Source organism: Eptatretus burgeri, chromosome 6 (assembly GCF_056783735.1).
Source record: "Eptatretus burgeri isolate ZD-2024b chromosome 6, Ebu_testis_v1, whole genome shotgun sequence".
Taxonomy (NCBI): Eukaryota; Metazoa; Chordata; class Myxini; order Myxiniformes; family Myxinidae; genus Eptatretus; species Eptatretus burgeri.
The window spans coordinates 92,623,874-92,641,156 of record NC_140966.1 but is presented as its reverse complement, the minus strand read 5'-3'; the positions used below and the strand labels follow the sequence as shown (position 1 = coordinate 92,641,156).

At 43.1% G+C, this 17,283-nt stretch overlaps 1 protein-coding gene and 1 pseudogene across 2 annotated transcripts in view; one reads left to right on the top strand and one right to left on the bottom strand.

Moving 5' to 3' along the window:
- Window positions 1–907: 907 nt before the first annotated feature.
- LOC147025340 (tyrosine-protein kinase SYK-like) overlaps window positions 908–17,283 on the bottom strand; it is a 67,607-nt gene continuing 51,231 nt past the window's right edge. Inside the window, exon 14 of one of the 2 annotated variants that reach the window (XM_085886227.1) lies at window positions 908–2,694. In XM_085886227.1, the coding sequence (XP_085742353.1) occupies window positions 2,619–2,694 (76 nt within the window). In that variant the 3' untranslated portion in view covers window positions 908–2,618. The remainder of the gene's footprint in view (window positions 2,695–17,283) is intronic. The other variant, XR_015059463.1, reaches the window with a different exon arrangement.
- On the top strand, window positions 4,345–15,938 carry LOC147025341 (uncharacterized; annotated as a pseudogene).

Genomic DNA, 17,283 nt, shown 5'->3' with positions numbered 1-17,283 from the left:
CCGAGGACAGTTTGCATTTTTGTTAGAATCAACCTTTGACTTGTTTAACGATACAGTTCTGGGAAAGATCCGTGTTCGTGAGAATAAGCCCATCAAATGCACGACTCATGAGCCACTGGCGGCCCCTGGTGGCCTAAAGTGCGGCCCCTGACATGCGGTCAATCATACATAATGTGAAAACACCCCATCATAATCGCCATAAATGCTATCAAAATGGCCCAATGGTTTCAAATGAGTGTTCCAACGTGAAGCATCAGAGTAACATAACCACATCAGGATATGATTCCAGTATACAAACAATTATGCTTACAGCCCAGTTAACCACAACAAACAAGAATATGTGGAGACAGGGCCAAATAGCAGCCATGATGGAGTCCTGCAGGTGGTGTGGCAGCTCTCGCACTGATGTCTTCTCGTCAAAAGTGGCCCCCTCTAAACAATAGTGAAGATCATTGCTTTAAATCCTTTCGAACCCCGAAAACTCTTATACTCCTTTCTACCCCTTTGGCCTGAATTACACCATTTAGACACTTTTGACCATTTAGACCTAATTATCCCCATTTAGACAATTCAACCTTTAGACCTTCAGACCATTTGATCTTTACAATTTTCCAGACCTTTGACCTTTACATCTTGATCATTTAGATCTTTAATTTGCAATCAATGACCTTTCATTTAGTACATCCTTCCGTTTATTCACCACACAAAATGCACGACACAAAACAAGTCCTGGTGAGGGTCTGCAATCTGAGTGCTCTTCCTTGTTTTTATTGTCATACTATTACATGTGTTAGCAGGAAACAGTATGGAATTATCGATAAGACTCTAGATAGGGTAGTTTAAAGCCCTGGTCAGCTTCTATATTGGTTCAGGAGCTGTTGTGTTCAAAAGATGATTTGCAAACGTGTCAAGAGAATGTATGCTTTATTTGTTATGTCATGTTGTTCTGTCTTACCATTCACCACCAATAAATTATACTCTTTTCACTCATAATAACAAAATTTTAGAGCATAATTCTGAGATTCTGAATGTCTGAGTGCATTGAATTTGGATTTACAGTCGTCGGAAGTTTTACTGCAGGGCTCCTGAAACTGATATCCAGCATTAGCTTGATTCTGCCTGTAATAATAATCAAACATGATTTGGAAAACCAAATAATGCAAGTATCCCATAACATGAATTTTCATGCAAAACAAGTGCTCAGGTAAAATTATAAACAAATACTGAGATTGTAGGCAATACCAGAAAGAGAAGGGAACATCTTTATATTAGTTGAGTAAGGGTGAGGCAACCCCCCCCTCCTTTCCTTCACCAACATTTACAGGCATGTCCTTTTTAATTACACGACCTCTTTAGTGGAAATACTCAGAAGTCATGGGTCTGACATTGCATGAATCACTGGTGATTGTTGACCAATACAGACTCTTAATATTTCCCAATTATCAGCTGAACACAAATTTCATAAACTATTTGAAACACAAGATTCACCAATCAAATATTAACACATATACCTCTAATGCTTTGCTTAGGAGAGGAAAGTCACACTGCAGGAATATATAAACACAGGTCAAGTTGGTACAGTTAAAAAAAAAACTCTACAATTATGAGGGTGGCTGCAATGAAAGCTCAAACAAACAGGAAATAATGCCTTAAATGGCGATTAATGCGTCGTGGAGAGAAAGGTCTATTTTGCTCCGACAAAGGTAAAGCACCGAAAGATCAGCTTCTTGTTTTGACTTATTTTTCCGCTCACGCAGATCGCTAATTGTATGCTGAAATTAGCATTTACATTCTTTGAAATAAAAGTTGATATTATAAATAGTTGTGGGTTTATAAAATTTATTCAACAACTTGGCAAAACCTACAAAACTCTATGATAGAAAACAAACGACCATGAAGCGTTTGTTGGAACTTATGTACACCTGAAAATTTTAAACAACAATGAAAAATGGCAAGAGGGCAACTGATGACAGAGTGATACTGCCACGTCATGGAAGACCATCCTATATGATTGGGAGATCTTACTGAAGAACTCTCCATGAATATTTGGAGTGTGGAAATAAACTTCAACAAAACCAAAATTTCAATCGAAATGTGAAAATGAAACTCTCATTAGAACCGCCCTCATCGTGCAAGCTTCAGCAAAGTCTTAATGCACATAATTAAGCTCTTCTGAAAGCTTAGACACCCCAAATATCAACATTTACTATTAATAAGTCTACAATGTACTGTAAGGTTTTGGTCCTTTAAAATTATAAATACACTGCTCCAATCATTACAAGGCTCATTTTGGGTATAACATTGAAGTATATAAAATGAGAGAAAAATAAATTTGTGTTAGAATTCAAAACTTCAATACAGAGTAAGAAGCGAAGGATATTTGATTCTGTTAATTTTCCTCTTGCTTGCTTTGTGACAATGCAACAAATCTTACGGATGACCATAAAATAAATTGGTGTTTGTCCAAAGATGTACCGTGGTCGACCTGAGAGTTTGGCTGATCAGTGAATTGAACAATATCTCAAATGGTTTGTCAAATCCTTCAGCTGAAGACAAGAGGAAAGCGAATTGTCAAGGCAATTGTTCACGAAGTTCAGGTGGAAATTCATGCTGCTGTTTTAGGTCTGCATCCGCGTAGTGAGATAGTGGGATAGATCTCTCTCGATTTCCTTGAAGGTCGGCCTTTTGTCCATGCTGCAAAAACACGCCACGTCGTGACATTTTGATGAAGAGCAACTTGCTCTATACATTCACATCGCCAACAACAAACTGAGTCACCATACATGGTTTTGTGCTCCTGGATATCATAACAATTCTCTTTGAGATAGCATATCCTCATCAAGAAGTGTGTTTCATCACTTGCCAAGTTTCTCGGCCACACAATTTGGTCATAAAATGAATTTCCAAATCCAGAGAAAGCAAATAATAGGGCCAAGAGGGAAATTAAATGGCAAAAAATTAAAAAAAAACCTTGAAGGAAAGAAAGTACCTTTTTGCTCCACTGTCAAAAACTCAAGGAAGAGCTTGTGTCCAAATGATGGCACCATTGCAATAAAGAATTAAATTACAAAATCAACCTAGTATTGCATATTGGATTTGCTCAGCAATTTGAACCAAAGATCACATCAACATGACATTTACTGAAGGTATCACCAAAGAAGTGCACGTTTTCCTGAAACGAATGTGTTGTTATTTCTTGCAGAGTACTCGCTCTACGGACGATCTTGTTCCAAACATGCAACATGTTCTTCTGATGCATACCTTTATTTGGGTGGTGTATGGGAACCTGACAGGTCTGCATTGGCAAAACAACGAAAAAACCCAGGGCATGTGGTCAGGGAAGATTATTGATAATGGGGGATTTTAACTTGCCAGGGATAGATTGAGTCCAAGAAAATAGGAAGGGTAGAGCAGATAAGGATTTCCTAGTATTAGTCCAGGATTGCTTTTTAACCCAGTTTGTAGATAAACCCACTAGGGGGAGTGCAGTGTTCGACCTCCTTTTAAGTAATGATCCCAATATGGTGGAGGAGGTGTAGGTCGGGGATCATTTAGGAAAAGTGACCATAACATTGTGTGTGCAAAGATTCTGTTAAGGTTTAGAGTTCACGATAGTAGGGTCAGGCTATTCGATTTCTGGAAGGCAAACCTTGAGGGTATGAGGAGAAACTAACAACAGGACAATCAGCATCAGAGAAATGGGAAACCAATGAGGATCAAATGTGTAGAGTGCAGAGTAAGTCTTTCTAATGAGGTGTAATAGTCCGACAGATATGTGAAATATTCTGGTAGTTTTGTGCCTTTGAGGTTACAAGCATGAAATTTGGTATACAGTTATAGCATACCCTTAGGAAACATTTTGGATATAGGGACATTCCAGATTACCCCTAGGGTCAAAATTGTGGCCATTTTACAAAATGGCTGCCACGAATAACAAATTCTGCCTACAAGGTCAGCAAAGTCATACGTGCTTGGTGCAAAACACAATGTAGTGAGTATAATATGATTATTATCAACTAGTATGCACATGCTTCATTATCTACTTCATATTTGACTAAAAATTTGACACATATTTGACATCTACGGTGGTCTATGAGGGACACAGATAACAGTTTACCATCGCAATAATGCATGGCTGGAACAAGAGCTCTGCAATATGATCATGCATGTGAATGTTACCTGAATATTGTTTCTGGAAATATAAATAGATCAAAAATCAAATTTGGTGAAAGGAACTTAGACTCCATGAATATTTCCATTATTAATTAGATACTGGTAGATGGCAATGTCACGATTAAATGCATAAATTTGCGAAATCGATGTTGATGTACTCACTGTATTAATTTTCATGATTGCATAATAGAAATGTTCAAACTACAATGGTGTGTTCATATTGATTTGGGTTTAACATGGTCCTGTCCAGCGCAAAGAAATAATGTATGGTGGCCTATTGGGGACATCGAGTGACAATCACCCAAGATCGCCATTGTGTATATATGCATCTCCTCTGGGATGGGGTTCGTAGTTGAAAACATTTTAACTCTGCTATTCTGTTTTCAGGTGATAACTCCACTGTAGTGTACCCAAAGACTAATCCCCTACTTGGTGGTGGTTCTTCCCAATTTTACAGTGACTGATTGGTGGTGGTTCAAGACAATGGCCAAGCATTTCAAACTATTAGACCCCCAGCAGTGAGGGCCAAGTACATCTGTTACATCAATTAACCAGACAGACTGGAACCTATGTGTGCTGTGTCAGATGGACACCACTGAGCCTCTTCATTGTCCAGCTGACTCCAAGCGAAGCACAGGAGGGTCTGGATACCAGACTCTGGCAGACAACCTCCTCAGGTTCAGTGAGATCGACTGCTTGCCAAAATCTCTCGACATGTCCCGCTTGGACGATGGTGAGGGTATTGAGTCCACCTTCCAGCACCACAGGGCTTAGTGGCATGATTCGTGCAGACTACAATACAACAAAAATCAATTGATTCGGGCAGAGAAGAGGAAAACAACCAGTGGGGATACCGAAGGCGTGACACGAAAGTATACCCGTCAGAGTGTAGACCGCACAGAGTCACTGCTCGAAACGTGTTTCTTTTGTGACAAGCCAGCAGGTAACGAGTCTTTGCGCAAAGCTTCTACCTTTGACCTGGACAGACGAGTCAGGAAATGTGCTCTGAAACTAGAAAACAAGCCACTTATTGCTAAACTGGGTGCTGGAGATATGATGGCGCAAGATGCCCTGTACCATGTGAAGTGTCTGGTTTCCCTCTATAACAAAGCAAGGGACACAAAGAGAACCTTGGATGACCAGGATGATATCAATCATGGAATAGCTCTCGGAGAACTGGTGTCCTACATCGATGATGCCCGCATGGACGCTCTTGTGGCACCAGTTTTCAAGCTGGCAAACCTAACAAGTCTGTACAGCAACCGGCTGAAACAGCTTGGAACAGTCTTGACTGGACGTGTTCACTCGACCAAACTCAAGCACCGGATCATGACATATTTTCCGGACATGGAGGAGCACAAGCCTGGCCGAGATGTTCTGCTAGCTTTCAACGAGGACATCGGATCAGCCCTTCACAAGGCCTGTGAATACGATGCTGATAGTGATGGTGTTCATCTTGCTAGAGCCGCGAACATAATCCGAAGAGACATGTTGAGGATGAAGACAGCCTTTAGTGGTTCATTTGATGCCCTCTGCCAAGAACAATCCGTGCCAAATTCTCTCGTGGCACTAGTTGCTATGATCCTGAATGGTCCCACGATCCAAGAGCAGTCAAGCCACTCATCTGTATCAACACCTACTCTTACAATCTCACAGCTCCTCATGTTCAACAGCTACGCACGCCGCTGACAGAGTATGAGTATTGAGTCTACCAAGCACAGCCACAATCGGGAGACCCCCGTGCCTGTGTACCTGGGAATGCTGATGCACACAAAGACTCGCAAACGAGACATGGTTGACACTCTGTTCCACTTGGGTCTCTCCGTCTCCTATGATAGGGCGCTGAGCATCTCCACGGACTTGGGGAACAGTATCTGCCGCTTCTTCCAGCAGGAGGGTGCAGTTTGCCCACCTGAACTGAAGAGTGGTCTGTTCACGACTGGCGCAGTGGATAACATCGACCACAATCCCAGCTCAACTAGTGCCTATAGGGACATATACTGGACAACCTTCCCAGAGGCAACTGAGGCATGTCGGCAACTACTAAGGTGTGGCTGCAAAAAGGGATGCAGAGGACAGTGCAAGTGTGTCAAGGTTGCACTCCAGTGCACAGCTCTATGTCACTGTGGTGGGGAGTGTACAAGAGAGTAGAACTGGGACAAGAGAGATCACAGATGATAATTTTGTAACATGTACACATGTATCCATGCATCATAGTAGACTCTGTTACCTGGATCTAGAGGTTTCACTGTATAATTTTGACTCTGTAAGTTGATGTTAGGATCAAACAGAAGCACTTCCTCTGAGTTCAAGAGTGTTAAATGAACAACAGTCATTCCATGGTGCTTGATAACAGTTTTTTGAAGAGTTTGTTGTAGAAAACCGTCCAAAAGTGCAAAAATGCACCAAAAAATGACCAAATAAATGGTTTATTCATGCTTTGTCACCTTTCTTTGCTATTTCTTATTTGCTAGAATCTATATTTAGTTAAATAAAACCACTGGTATGCTTCTTAAATATAGTTGTATCCACATGTATCCTCCTTGTACAACACAAAATCGGCTATTTTGTAAAATGGCCGCCATTTTGGCTCTGGGAAGAATCTGGAATGTCCCTATATCAAAAACCCTTTGTAAGATACTGCCCTAGCAGTGTGCCAAATTTCATGTTTGTATCACTAAAGGCACATTTTTTTTTCACATATCTGCCGGATTATAAAACTAGAAGTAGAAAGAGACCAGGCTGGTTGAGCAGTGACATAAGGAACGCTATTATGGAGAAGCAGAAGGCATTTATTAGGTTTAAAATAACAGGACTGGAGTGAGATTTATATCACTATCGGAGTAAACAGAGGCAAGTTAAGAAAATAACTCGGCAAGCCAAAAGAGAGTATGAGAAGGAGATGGCTAAGAATATTAAACATAATAGCAAGGCTTTCATGAAGTATATCAGGGGAAAAGAACAGGTTCGGATCAGTGTGGGCCCATTGAGGAATAGCACCGCGAGAGTGGTTCGTGATGAAGGTGAGATGGCAGGCTTATTAAACTGGTATTTTTCTTCAACTTTTATACAAGAACAGTCAGGAGAATTGCCAATAGCTGAGAGTATCTATCAAGGAGGTGAGGAAGGGCTTTTACAGAAGATCCAGATTGGAGTGGAGGAAGTAAAGGAAGAGCTATAGGTAATCAAAGAGAAGATAAGGCTCCCGGTCCAGATAATATGCACCCGAGAGTATTGAGGGCAGTGGCTGAGCAGGTAAGCGAGATGTTAACGGATAGTTTCAAGAGCACACTGGAGTCAGGACAGGTAGCGGAGGATTGGAGAGAAGTGAATGTAACACCATTATTTAAGAATGGATCCAGAGAAGAATTGGGAAACTATAGACCTGTTTGTTTGACTTCAGTTGTGGGGACGGTGTTGGAGACATTAATTAAGGACCAGATGAGGAACCATATAAACAAATACAAACTAATTAAAGGTAGTCAGCATGGGTTTACCAAAGGTAGTTCCTGTTTTACAAACCTTTTAGCGATTCTATGAAACAGCGTCTGATTGGGTGGATGAGGGAAAGGCAGTGGACGTAGTATATGTAGACTGTAAGAAGCTATTTGATAAGGGACCACATTGGAGGTTGTTAGCCAAAGTGAGTGCTTGTGGAGTGGCTGGTCAGGTAGCTAATTGGATTGCAAACTGGCTTCGTGGTAGGAAGCAAAGAGTGGCTGTGAGTGGGAGGATGTCTTACTGGGTGGATGTAAGTAGTAGGTACCTCAGTGATCAGTAATCGGACCATTACAATTCATTATTTACATCAATGGTTTGGATAATGCGGTGAAGAGTAAGCTTTCAAAATTTGCAGATGACACAAAGCTTGGAGGTAAGGTGGATAGCAGAGGGGGTGGTGATCAGATTCAGGAAAGTATTGATACTTGCGTATATTGGGCAAAAGATTGGCAGATGTAATTTAACCTCATAAGTGTAAGTTGTTGGGGATGGGAAGGAACAATGAAAATAGAGATTACAGGATGCAAGGGGTAATTTCAGAGTGTCACACAGGGGAAGGATCTGGAGCTGGTACTAGATATGGGAGGTAAGCAGGCAGCGCAATGCCAGGCAGCGATAGGTAGAGCAAATAGGGGTTTCAATTGTATTTGGTAGGGGATCAACTATAAATCAGAAGAGGTAGTGTTAAGATTGTACAGGAATTTAGTGAGGGCCACATCTAGAATATCGTGTGCAGTTTTGGTCACCACAGTTCCAGAAGGACAGATATGCCAAAGAGAGGGTTCAGCGCAGGGCTACTAGATTGATTCTGGGCCAGCTCGACTCAGCTATGAGGAGCGGCTGAAGGAGACAGGGCTTTCTTCACTAGAAAGGACGCAGTTACGAGGAGATTTGATAGAGATGTTTTCGATAATGAAAGCTATTGATAAAATAAGTGCAAATGAATTATTCAACAGAGTAGACAGTGATAGGACCAAGGGCCACAACCTGAGAGTAAAGAAGAGGAGAGTTAAGATGGTAGCAAGGCAGGTGACTTTTACTCAGAGATTAGTTAATGAATGGAATGGCCTCCCTGGAAAGGTAGTGGCAGCAGAAAAAGGTAGATAAGTTTATAATATAATTAGATAGGTACCTGGAAGTTATAGAGATAGAGGGGTATGGGGATGTTGATTCGACTTTTAGGTCGTTTGAGCATTGATGAGTGATTGTGTATGTGTGTCCGGAGTCTTGTTGGTGGGGGTCTTGTCAAGGGAGCTTGTGTGGTTGATGCAGTATGATTTTATCCAAGCCCATGCCCCTTCCCCTGAGGGGAAGAAAAAAAAAGTACAGAAACTACAAAAAAAGAAAACCGACAAAAACTCCAAACAAAAAAAAAAAACGCCAAAAACAAACGAACAAAGAAATTTATTTCATGAATTAAAAAGTTTTGCCATTTTCTTTCTTTTGTCTTGTGTGGATGGGTTGGTGTGGTGTTCATGCAGGCATGATGGGCTGAATGGCCTCCACCTGTGTTAGATTTCCTTGTTATCCTTGTTACGTGCCAGAAGCAAAACATCTACTGTTTATAATTCAAAATAACCCCCCAGCACTGGAAAACGTGTGGTCAGGAATACTGTCCTCTAAATGGTGTGGACTTGTAATACTCTCCCCCACCGAGAGGCAACGCTGCACGATACACATTTACATGGAGAATTTGCATCCCACCCTTCCTCCTCCACCCCCCCATCCCCTCCCAAGACAACTGGCAAAGATAAAAACACCCCTTTCCATAAATTGGCGTCATGCTGATCCTCTGTGGCAAGGCTGGAAGTAATCGGCCCACAACTGTAGAACGAGAGGCGTGACAAAGAAACACACACACACACACACACACACACACACACACACACACACACACACACACACACACACACACACACACACACACACACACACACACACACACACACACACACACACACACACACACACACACACACACCAGACAATGGATTATAGTAAGGATTCAATATTAAGTGAGGTCAGTTATTTATTCGTATCCAGCCAAAGGATGATCGGCTGCATCAGTTTCTCGGAGCGCAACTGTGCCGCTGATGCAATGCTCCCCGTTACCATTTTGCAGACCTCAGAAGGAAGATAGGCTGAGTCAACCCACCTGGTGTTTATTCAATGGATGACAGGGGCTTAAATTCAAGCCCCTAAGATATTAAGCCAGCTATCCTCACCGTAAAGCCAACACCAGGCTTATTAGGTGAGGTATTGGAAGAACAGTGCAGAAGTAGCAGAACATTCTTTTAGCTGTTTTGTCTGGGTTGGATTCTCACTCCACTGTAAGCTCATCCTCTTGCTTTGCAGGCTGGGCATATTATCATCAATGAATGCATTGTCGTTCAGATGGATGTTAAGTTGGATCACAGTCTGCCAGCATTTGCTGGTGGATGGTAAACATGTTTGCCTCAGTAGGCCATTGTGTGATTGTCATTTTCCTGTCCTGACATACAACAGCTTGTGTTGGAGTTGCATCCTGTCCAGGGTTGATTCTTGGACATAGAAATGCCTCCTGCTCATATTTTAAGGAGTTAAGAAATTTCCGGTAACATATAGCTTTATCTAAAACTCTTCCCTTCTGAGAAATAAATGGCCCACGACCCACATCGATATGTCTCGATATGTCACAAAAAGAGCTCTGTCTCGGCGTCCGTCCCTCCATCGGTGCGTCCAGACGTGACTATATGTCCATTATTTACGTATTATTGGAATGTACCTTTCGACTCTTTGGAATGCTGAGACCCCTTAGACCTGTAAAGACCCTCTAAGACCCTGAGGATTCTAAAGACGCAAAATACCCTGAAGACCCTTAAATACCCAGAAGACGCAATAGACCCTGAGGATTCTGAAGACCCAAAATACCCCTAAGACCCAAAGGACCCAAAATACCACAAAGACACTGAAAGACCCCAATGACCCCAAATGCCCCGAACACATAAAAGACCTCGAAGACCCATAAGACAATACCCCAAAGGCCCTGAAGACCTACAATGCCCCAAACACATAAAAGACCCCAAAGACCCAAAAGACCCCGAAGCCTCAAAAGTCCCCAAGACAATGAAGACCCAAAAGTCACCAAAGACCCTGAAGACCCAAATGACCCTGAAGATGCAAAAGTCACTGAAGACCAAAAAAGACCCATATGATCCCAACAACCCAAAAGGCCCTGAAGACCTAAAAGTCACCGAAGACCCAAAAGTCACTGAAGACCCCAAAATAACCATAAGACCCAGAAAGACTCTGAAGACCCAAAATACCCTGAATATCCCAAAGACCCAAAAGACACTTAAGATTCTTCAGACCCCTAGATATTAACACCATTTCAACCCCTTATACCTTTCAGGCAGATAAGACAGCTTAGACCTTTGACCATTTAGACCACTTGGCTCTTCTTTGATCACAAATTAAATTTCAAATAAATATAATCAATACTAATAAAAGGCAATGTGTGTGTGTGTGTGTGTGTGTGTGTGTATGTGTGTGTGTGTGTGTGTGTGTGTGTGTGTGTGTGTGTGTGTGTGTGTGTGTGTGTGTGTGTGTGTGTGTGTGTGTGTGTGTCAGTGTGTTTGTCAATGTGTCTCCTCCATAATTCCAAAACCATAAAACCTAGCAGCCTGAAACTTTGCATGCATACCAAGAAAAATCCAACAAGTGAAAGAGTGAAAATTGGGTGTTTCGGTTAATTAAAACACCCCCTTTGAAGATAATTAACAGCCTTATTTAATTATATCCTTAACCAGGCGATCCTCGGCCACCTCGCTGTCTGGGGTGTTGAAGCATTTCCTGGGAAACCTCGCTGGGATCTGAAGCCACCATGTTTTTTGGCCTGCTTAACCTCAACTTGACTTGGAACAGGCTGAAACTTGGAACAACCTGTTCATCATAGCTATAAATCGCTGGGTACATTGCATAATGCTTCTAAACGCCCAGAGACATCAGTGTTTGTTGTTTAATTTCATTTCCACACATGCAATCGCCACGAGCATCTCTTAAACTAAGAAGAATTTCAAAATTTAAGCTCCAGAATGTAACTTACAAGCAGTTCCGACTCCTAGAAAAGTGTTCATTTATCCAATTTGGACATATGTGACATTTCGGGCATCTCCTGGTGGTGTTTGTTTAATATGATGGTTCGGTGATTGCCAATTGCATGCCAAGGGAGCCGTTTCATATCGACCGTTTCGTTGGAGTGCTTGCTTCAATGTTTAAGTCACTTGACGAGCTTTCTCCAAGCTGCTTGGTTGTTCGTTTCTGGAAAAATTATCCGTGCTTTCAATCTCACATCGATTAGACACACGTTTCCGCCTTTGATGGGTCCCGCGGTGCGTGTGGTGGGTGCCTCGGGAGACGTCTCATCCATTGAAAATGTGCAATTTTATTTTTACAAGATATTGCTTTGTTTAACCTTTTTTTGCGATCTCCATTTGTAATCCACCTCTCACTTCGACATCGATACATATTAAAAAAACTGAAGGTTCATCTGAACAGGTGTTCACCATGTTTGTTCTACCTGCGAAGGCATAAAGTATAGATTGACATTTTGTGTTCTCTGGCCTGGTACATTTCTAAATTGAATTTCGATAATTACCCACTTTAAATCCTCTTTCAAAGAATGCTGTTTCAAGGTAAATATTTGTGTTTGTCATTTTTTTTTTTAATGCGTGTGTACATTTGCACATGTGTGTATGTACATAAGCTGTATTACCACAATGGCATTTGGCACCGGTGTGTGTGTGTGTGCGTGTGCGTGTGTGTGTGTGTGTGTGTGTGTGTGTGTGTGTGTGTGTGTGTATGCGTGTGCATATCTTCATCTGCGAGTTTCAGAATGTGGAATGGAGTACTTCCAGGGTGGGCTCAAAGTATCCACCTTTATTTCGGTGAGGGGTCACCATTCATGTACCAAGATTTGAAGTTTTCTGTTCTCAAAGTTTTGTGCCGAGGGCTCTCTTTATGATCCTCGCTGAGCCCCAGATAGCTTCCAACTGCAGTTCGTTTGTCATAATTTTCCCAGGGATGGTTTTTAATATCTCTGTGAAGTTCTTTGTCATTGTTCCTGTAGCTCCAACTATCACTGCTACAACTTTGGCATTCTTCAGCTTCCAGGATCATTTCACTTAATTATTGAAGTCTTGGTATTTGGTCATTTTCTTGATTTCTGCATTGTTTAGTTAAAAATCACTGGTATTAACACCTCACTGAGCAATGCTTTCTTCTCTCTTTATTTGTACCTCAGTATGTTTTCTGGTCGCAATGCTTTGTTTTCGATGTTCACCCTCGATGGAATCATATGCGAGCGGTACTTCCATGTTCTCAGTCTTTGCTTTTGGTTAATGTTTCCACAAATTTTCTGGACCTGGGGTATCAAAGTTTTTGCGGATGTGCCTGTGGTTAACATTACAAACTCTATTGTGTTATCGTGTGTTCAGCTATTCTGACATGAGATTTTTTTTCCATATTCGTGTTCGGTCATTAAGCATAACATATCTTTGCTAATGCCACCTCCACCCCTCACCTATCTTTTTTTTTCCTCCTCCTCCCAACTCTCTCTTTCTGTCCCCTCCTTGCTCCCCCCCCCCTCCGAATAAAATGCTCCACTCTTCTCCCGCACCAATGTTGCTCTCTCGCTGTTTCTCTCCCTTTCACTCTCTTTCTCTCACCCCTCCCTTCCGCAGTGTATAGCAACGTTTTGTGAGGAATTGCTCTCCCCACCTCCACCCCCCCATCCTCACTCTTCTCCCCTTCCGAGCTTCCCCGGCCTCCTCTCCCCACCCCTCCCTTCCCTCCATCCTCTCTGCCTCCCCTCTCTCCTTCCCCTTCTCTCACCCTCCCCTTCTCTCTCCCTCCCTCCCCTTCTCTCTCCCTCCCCTCCCCTTCTCTCACCCCCTTCTCTCTCCCTCCCCTCCCCTTCTCTCACCCTCCCCTTCTCTCTACCTCCCCTCCCCTTCTCTCACCCCCCTTCTCTCTCCCTCCCTCCCCTTCTCTCACCCTCCCCTTCTCTCTACCTCCCCTCACCCTCCCCTTCTCTCTCCCTCCCCTCCCCTTCTCTCTCCCTCCCCTCCCCTTCTCTCACCCTCCCCTTCTCTCTCCCTCCCCTCCCCTTCTCTCTCCCTCCCCTCCCCTTCTCTCACCCTCCCCTTCTCTCTCCCTCCCCTACCCTTCTCTCTCCCTCCCCTCCCCTTCTCTCACCCTCCCCTTCTCTCTCCCTCCCCTACCCTTCTCTCTCCCTCCACTCCCCTTCTCTCTCCCTCTCTCTTTCTCCACTCCCCCTCTCCTTCACACTCCCGTCAGCGAAGCGACGGGTTGTTTTTGCTAGTATCCAATAAATAAGATTCATAAGATGTCCATCTGTCTTTCTGTTTGTTCACGTTTTTTTAAGGACTGCTGGACCGACAACCACCAAATTTGGCACACAGCCCAAATCCGATCCTGGGATTGTCCTAAGGGTATTTACTTCCACCACCTGAAAATTTAAAGATCACTTTGTGGGCTTTTTCATTTATATGTAATCTCATTGGTTAACAGACATCACGTGACATAGAACATGGCCAAAGGCCAGCACACCTAATTAGTGGAGCTGTGTCGTCCACCCATTGGCTCATTGCACAGCTGGCCTGACTCCACACACAATTATAACGTAACAAAATAAATAATACGTTCACCTACCACCACATTTGGCGCACAGACCAAGTCCAACCTGGGGGTTGTTCTCAGTGTATTTTCATCCACAACCTCAGCCTTTAGAGACTGAAGAACCATAAGACCTTTTTTCACATGCTTGAGAGATAAGACCCCTTATGACCCAGAAGACCCAAAGACCCATAACAACCTTAACACCATTGAATTCCCTGAACACAATTAAGACACTTTAAAGCCCCAAATATCCCAAAGACCCTTTGCACCCCAAAGATGGTTAAGATCCCTAAAATTCTTGAAGACCCCGAAGACCCAAAAGACCCTTTAAGACCCTTAAGTCTTTTGAAGACTCTTAACACCCCTAAGATCCAACAGACTTCGAAGAACCTTCACAACCCAAAAGTCCCTTTAAGACCTCAAAGACTCTTAACAACCCAATGACCTGTAAGACCCATAATACCTCAAAGACACTTAAGACTCAAGACCATTAAGAGCCCTTTACCCACTGTTGTTCCTTTCAGACCTTTACCCACAGGTGTTCTGGTTCTCCTGCCCTCTACACAGTTTCTCCCCAACCCCCACCCCATCCGTTCGCCTGCCCCCGGGTCACCTGCCCCATTCTCAGCCCTTCCGGCTCTCCTGTTTCTCCCACTTCTCACCTCCCTGGCCTCCCATTCCCCCCTAACCGGGCCACACCGGGTATCCCTGCTAGTGCATTTCAAAATCAGTGCTCAGGCCTCCAGTCATTGCTGCTCCTTATATATTGTAAAGAGAAAACGTTGTTGTTAAAACAGCATGTGTTTTCATGGAGTACAGATCCACTGTGCAATCCTTTGTAAGTTGTGTCTTAACTTCGTAAAACACTTCAACTCAGTTGGTGAAAATATGCTGCACTGTTCCTATGAAACATTGTCACTTGTTAAATACACTTGTATTTTCTTTCCAAAAATATTTTGTCTCTAACAACTATCTTGTCTGCGTTTTGATGTTTGCTTGTAGTGTCGTTTGCTCTTAACCAGGCCGAAGATACTTGGCAGGCAACACTACGCCACCCAATGAGACCCAATGATGCTCACAAATACACAATCGCCAATGTCCCATCATGTTCATGTGGTGATATCTTTTTTATTGCTCTCATTTCCACTTATGCCACCCAAATTCAACTGTCAGTCTTCATTTTTCTGACCTTGGAATTCTCAAAAGAAGCTCATTTTGTCATGAGTGGAGGATTACAGTAATGAACACCTTCAACTTAGTACGCTTGGAACCCTGCTACGTGTCCCTCCGTCACCCCTCCGCCCCCCACTTCCGCTACACCTCACCCCTTTACATTTCCTCACACCTTGCTCCCTCTCTCCTTACCTCAAACCCCACCCTCCTCACTTCCCTCACACCCCGTTCCTTCCCCGCCATCTTCAGGCCCTGCCCCTTATACGAGTAACCTCTGCCTTGCCCCCAACCCCTCTCCATTTAACTCCACTCCATCAACATTGCTTCCTCTCATCCCTAACTGTGTGCACTTGGAACATCTGAAGTCTCCACTGCAATCTGAAAAATCTCTCAATACTGGCCACTGCTGCTAAAGCTGATATTATCTGCTTGCCTGAATCCTCCCTCCCACAGGATGCCCCTGATTATTCTGTGTCTGTCCCCTGCTATTGTCTCCTCCTGTTCGACAGGCCTGCCCAACTCCCAGGGATAGAGTTGCAATTTACATCAAGAACTCCATTTCTTCCTGTCTGTGCACTGAACTCATCTATCCAAAGCCCAAGCAAAACCGTTGACCACCTTCCCCTCCAAAGCGACCTCTTGTTACCCTTGCCAAAGGAGAGGGTATTGCATTTGGGTCCGTCTGTTTGTCTGTTTGTTTGTCAGCAAAGAACTTTCGTGTTTTTCTCCGCAACCGCTTGTCGGAGTGAGACAAAATTTCCACCATAGGTGTGACTGACTACTCCTGTAGAATGTTTTAATGATAATTATGACGTGATAGGTCACGTGGTGTAGCAGCCATGTTGGCAAAATGGAAAAACTTTGGACCTCTGTATCTCTGAAACTGCACCAAGGAAAAAAAACTGAAACTTGGCACATGGCAAGTACTCCTCATGGGGAATAAGTGTGATTTTTAGGACGTCAGAGGTGCCTTTGTTATGACGTCACAATTACATATGTAGAACACTACATCTGAGCAGCATGAAAAATTTTGAGGGTCATCTCGGGATAAAATTGTCTCAATTTTTTTTTGATGACGTCATCAGTCACGTGATTCTGCAGCCATATTGTTTCAAAAAAACAAAAAAAACTTTAAAATCTTCTTCTCCAAAATGGCTGAACTGGTCACCACTGTCAGCAGTTACAAAGTGCCAGTTCTAATCATGTCTCTTATTAATTACATTATACACCAGTACACAAACGCCACACAAAATACATCACATAAAACTACACAAACACCCTACAACGCACCGCACAAAACTGAATTTGGAAGCCGAGTGAGCAGGATGGTGTGCCCACAAAAGGTCATGGCTGAGATTTAAGCCTAAATGTTTGCCTCCAATAGTGAGGCCCACTTTTTACGTAATCTAAGGCTTGTAGTGGAGCTGCCACACACACATGGAAATACAAAAGAAAACATGTGACACAACAGAAAACTGTTAGATGCCACAAAACGCAGTCACTGAGCTTGAGGAAAATGCCGTCACTTCCAAGGGTACTCTGGGTACCAGCGATGTCACGAAAATGGCACCGCTTTTCTCACTGCTCTCAGTGGGGCCTTTCCGAATGAGGCATTTCCTTCTCCCCATGGATGCTAACCTATGGGGATTGCCATGCTTTCAATCTTCTAAATGCTTAATGTAAAGCAAGGAAGCAGTGTGTCCCATTTTTAAAGTTTTGTATGACTCAGATGGGGTTTAAATGTATGACTCAGATATG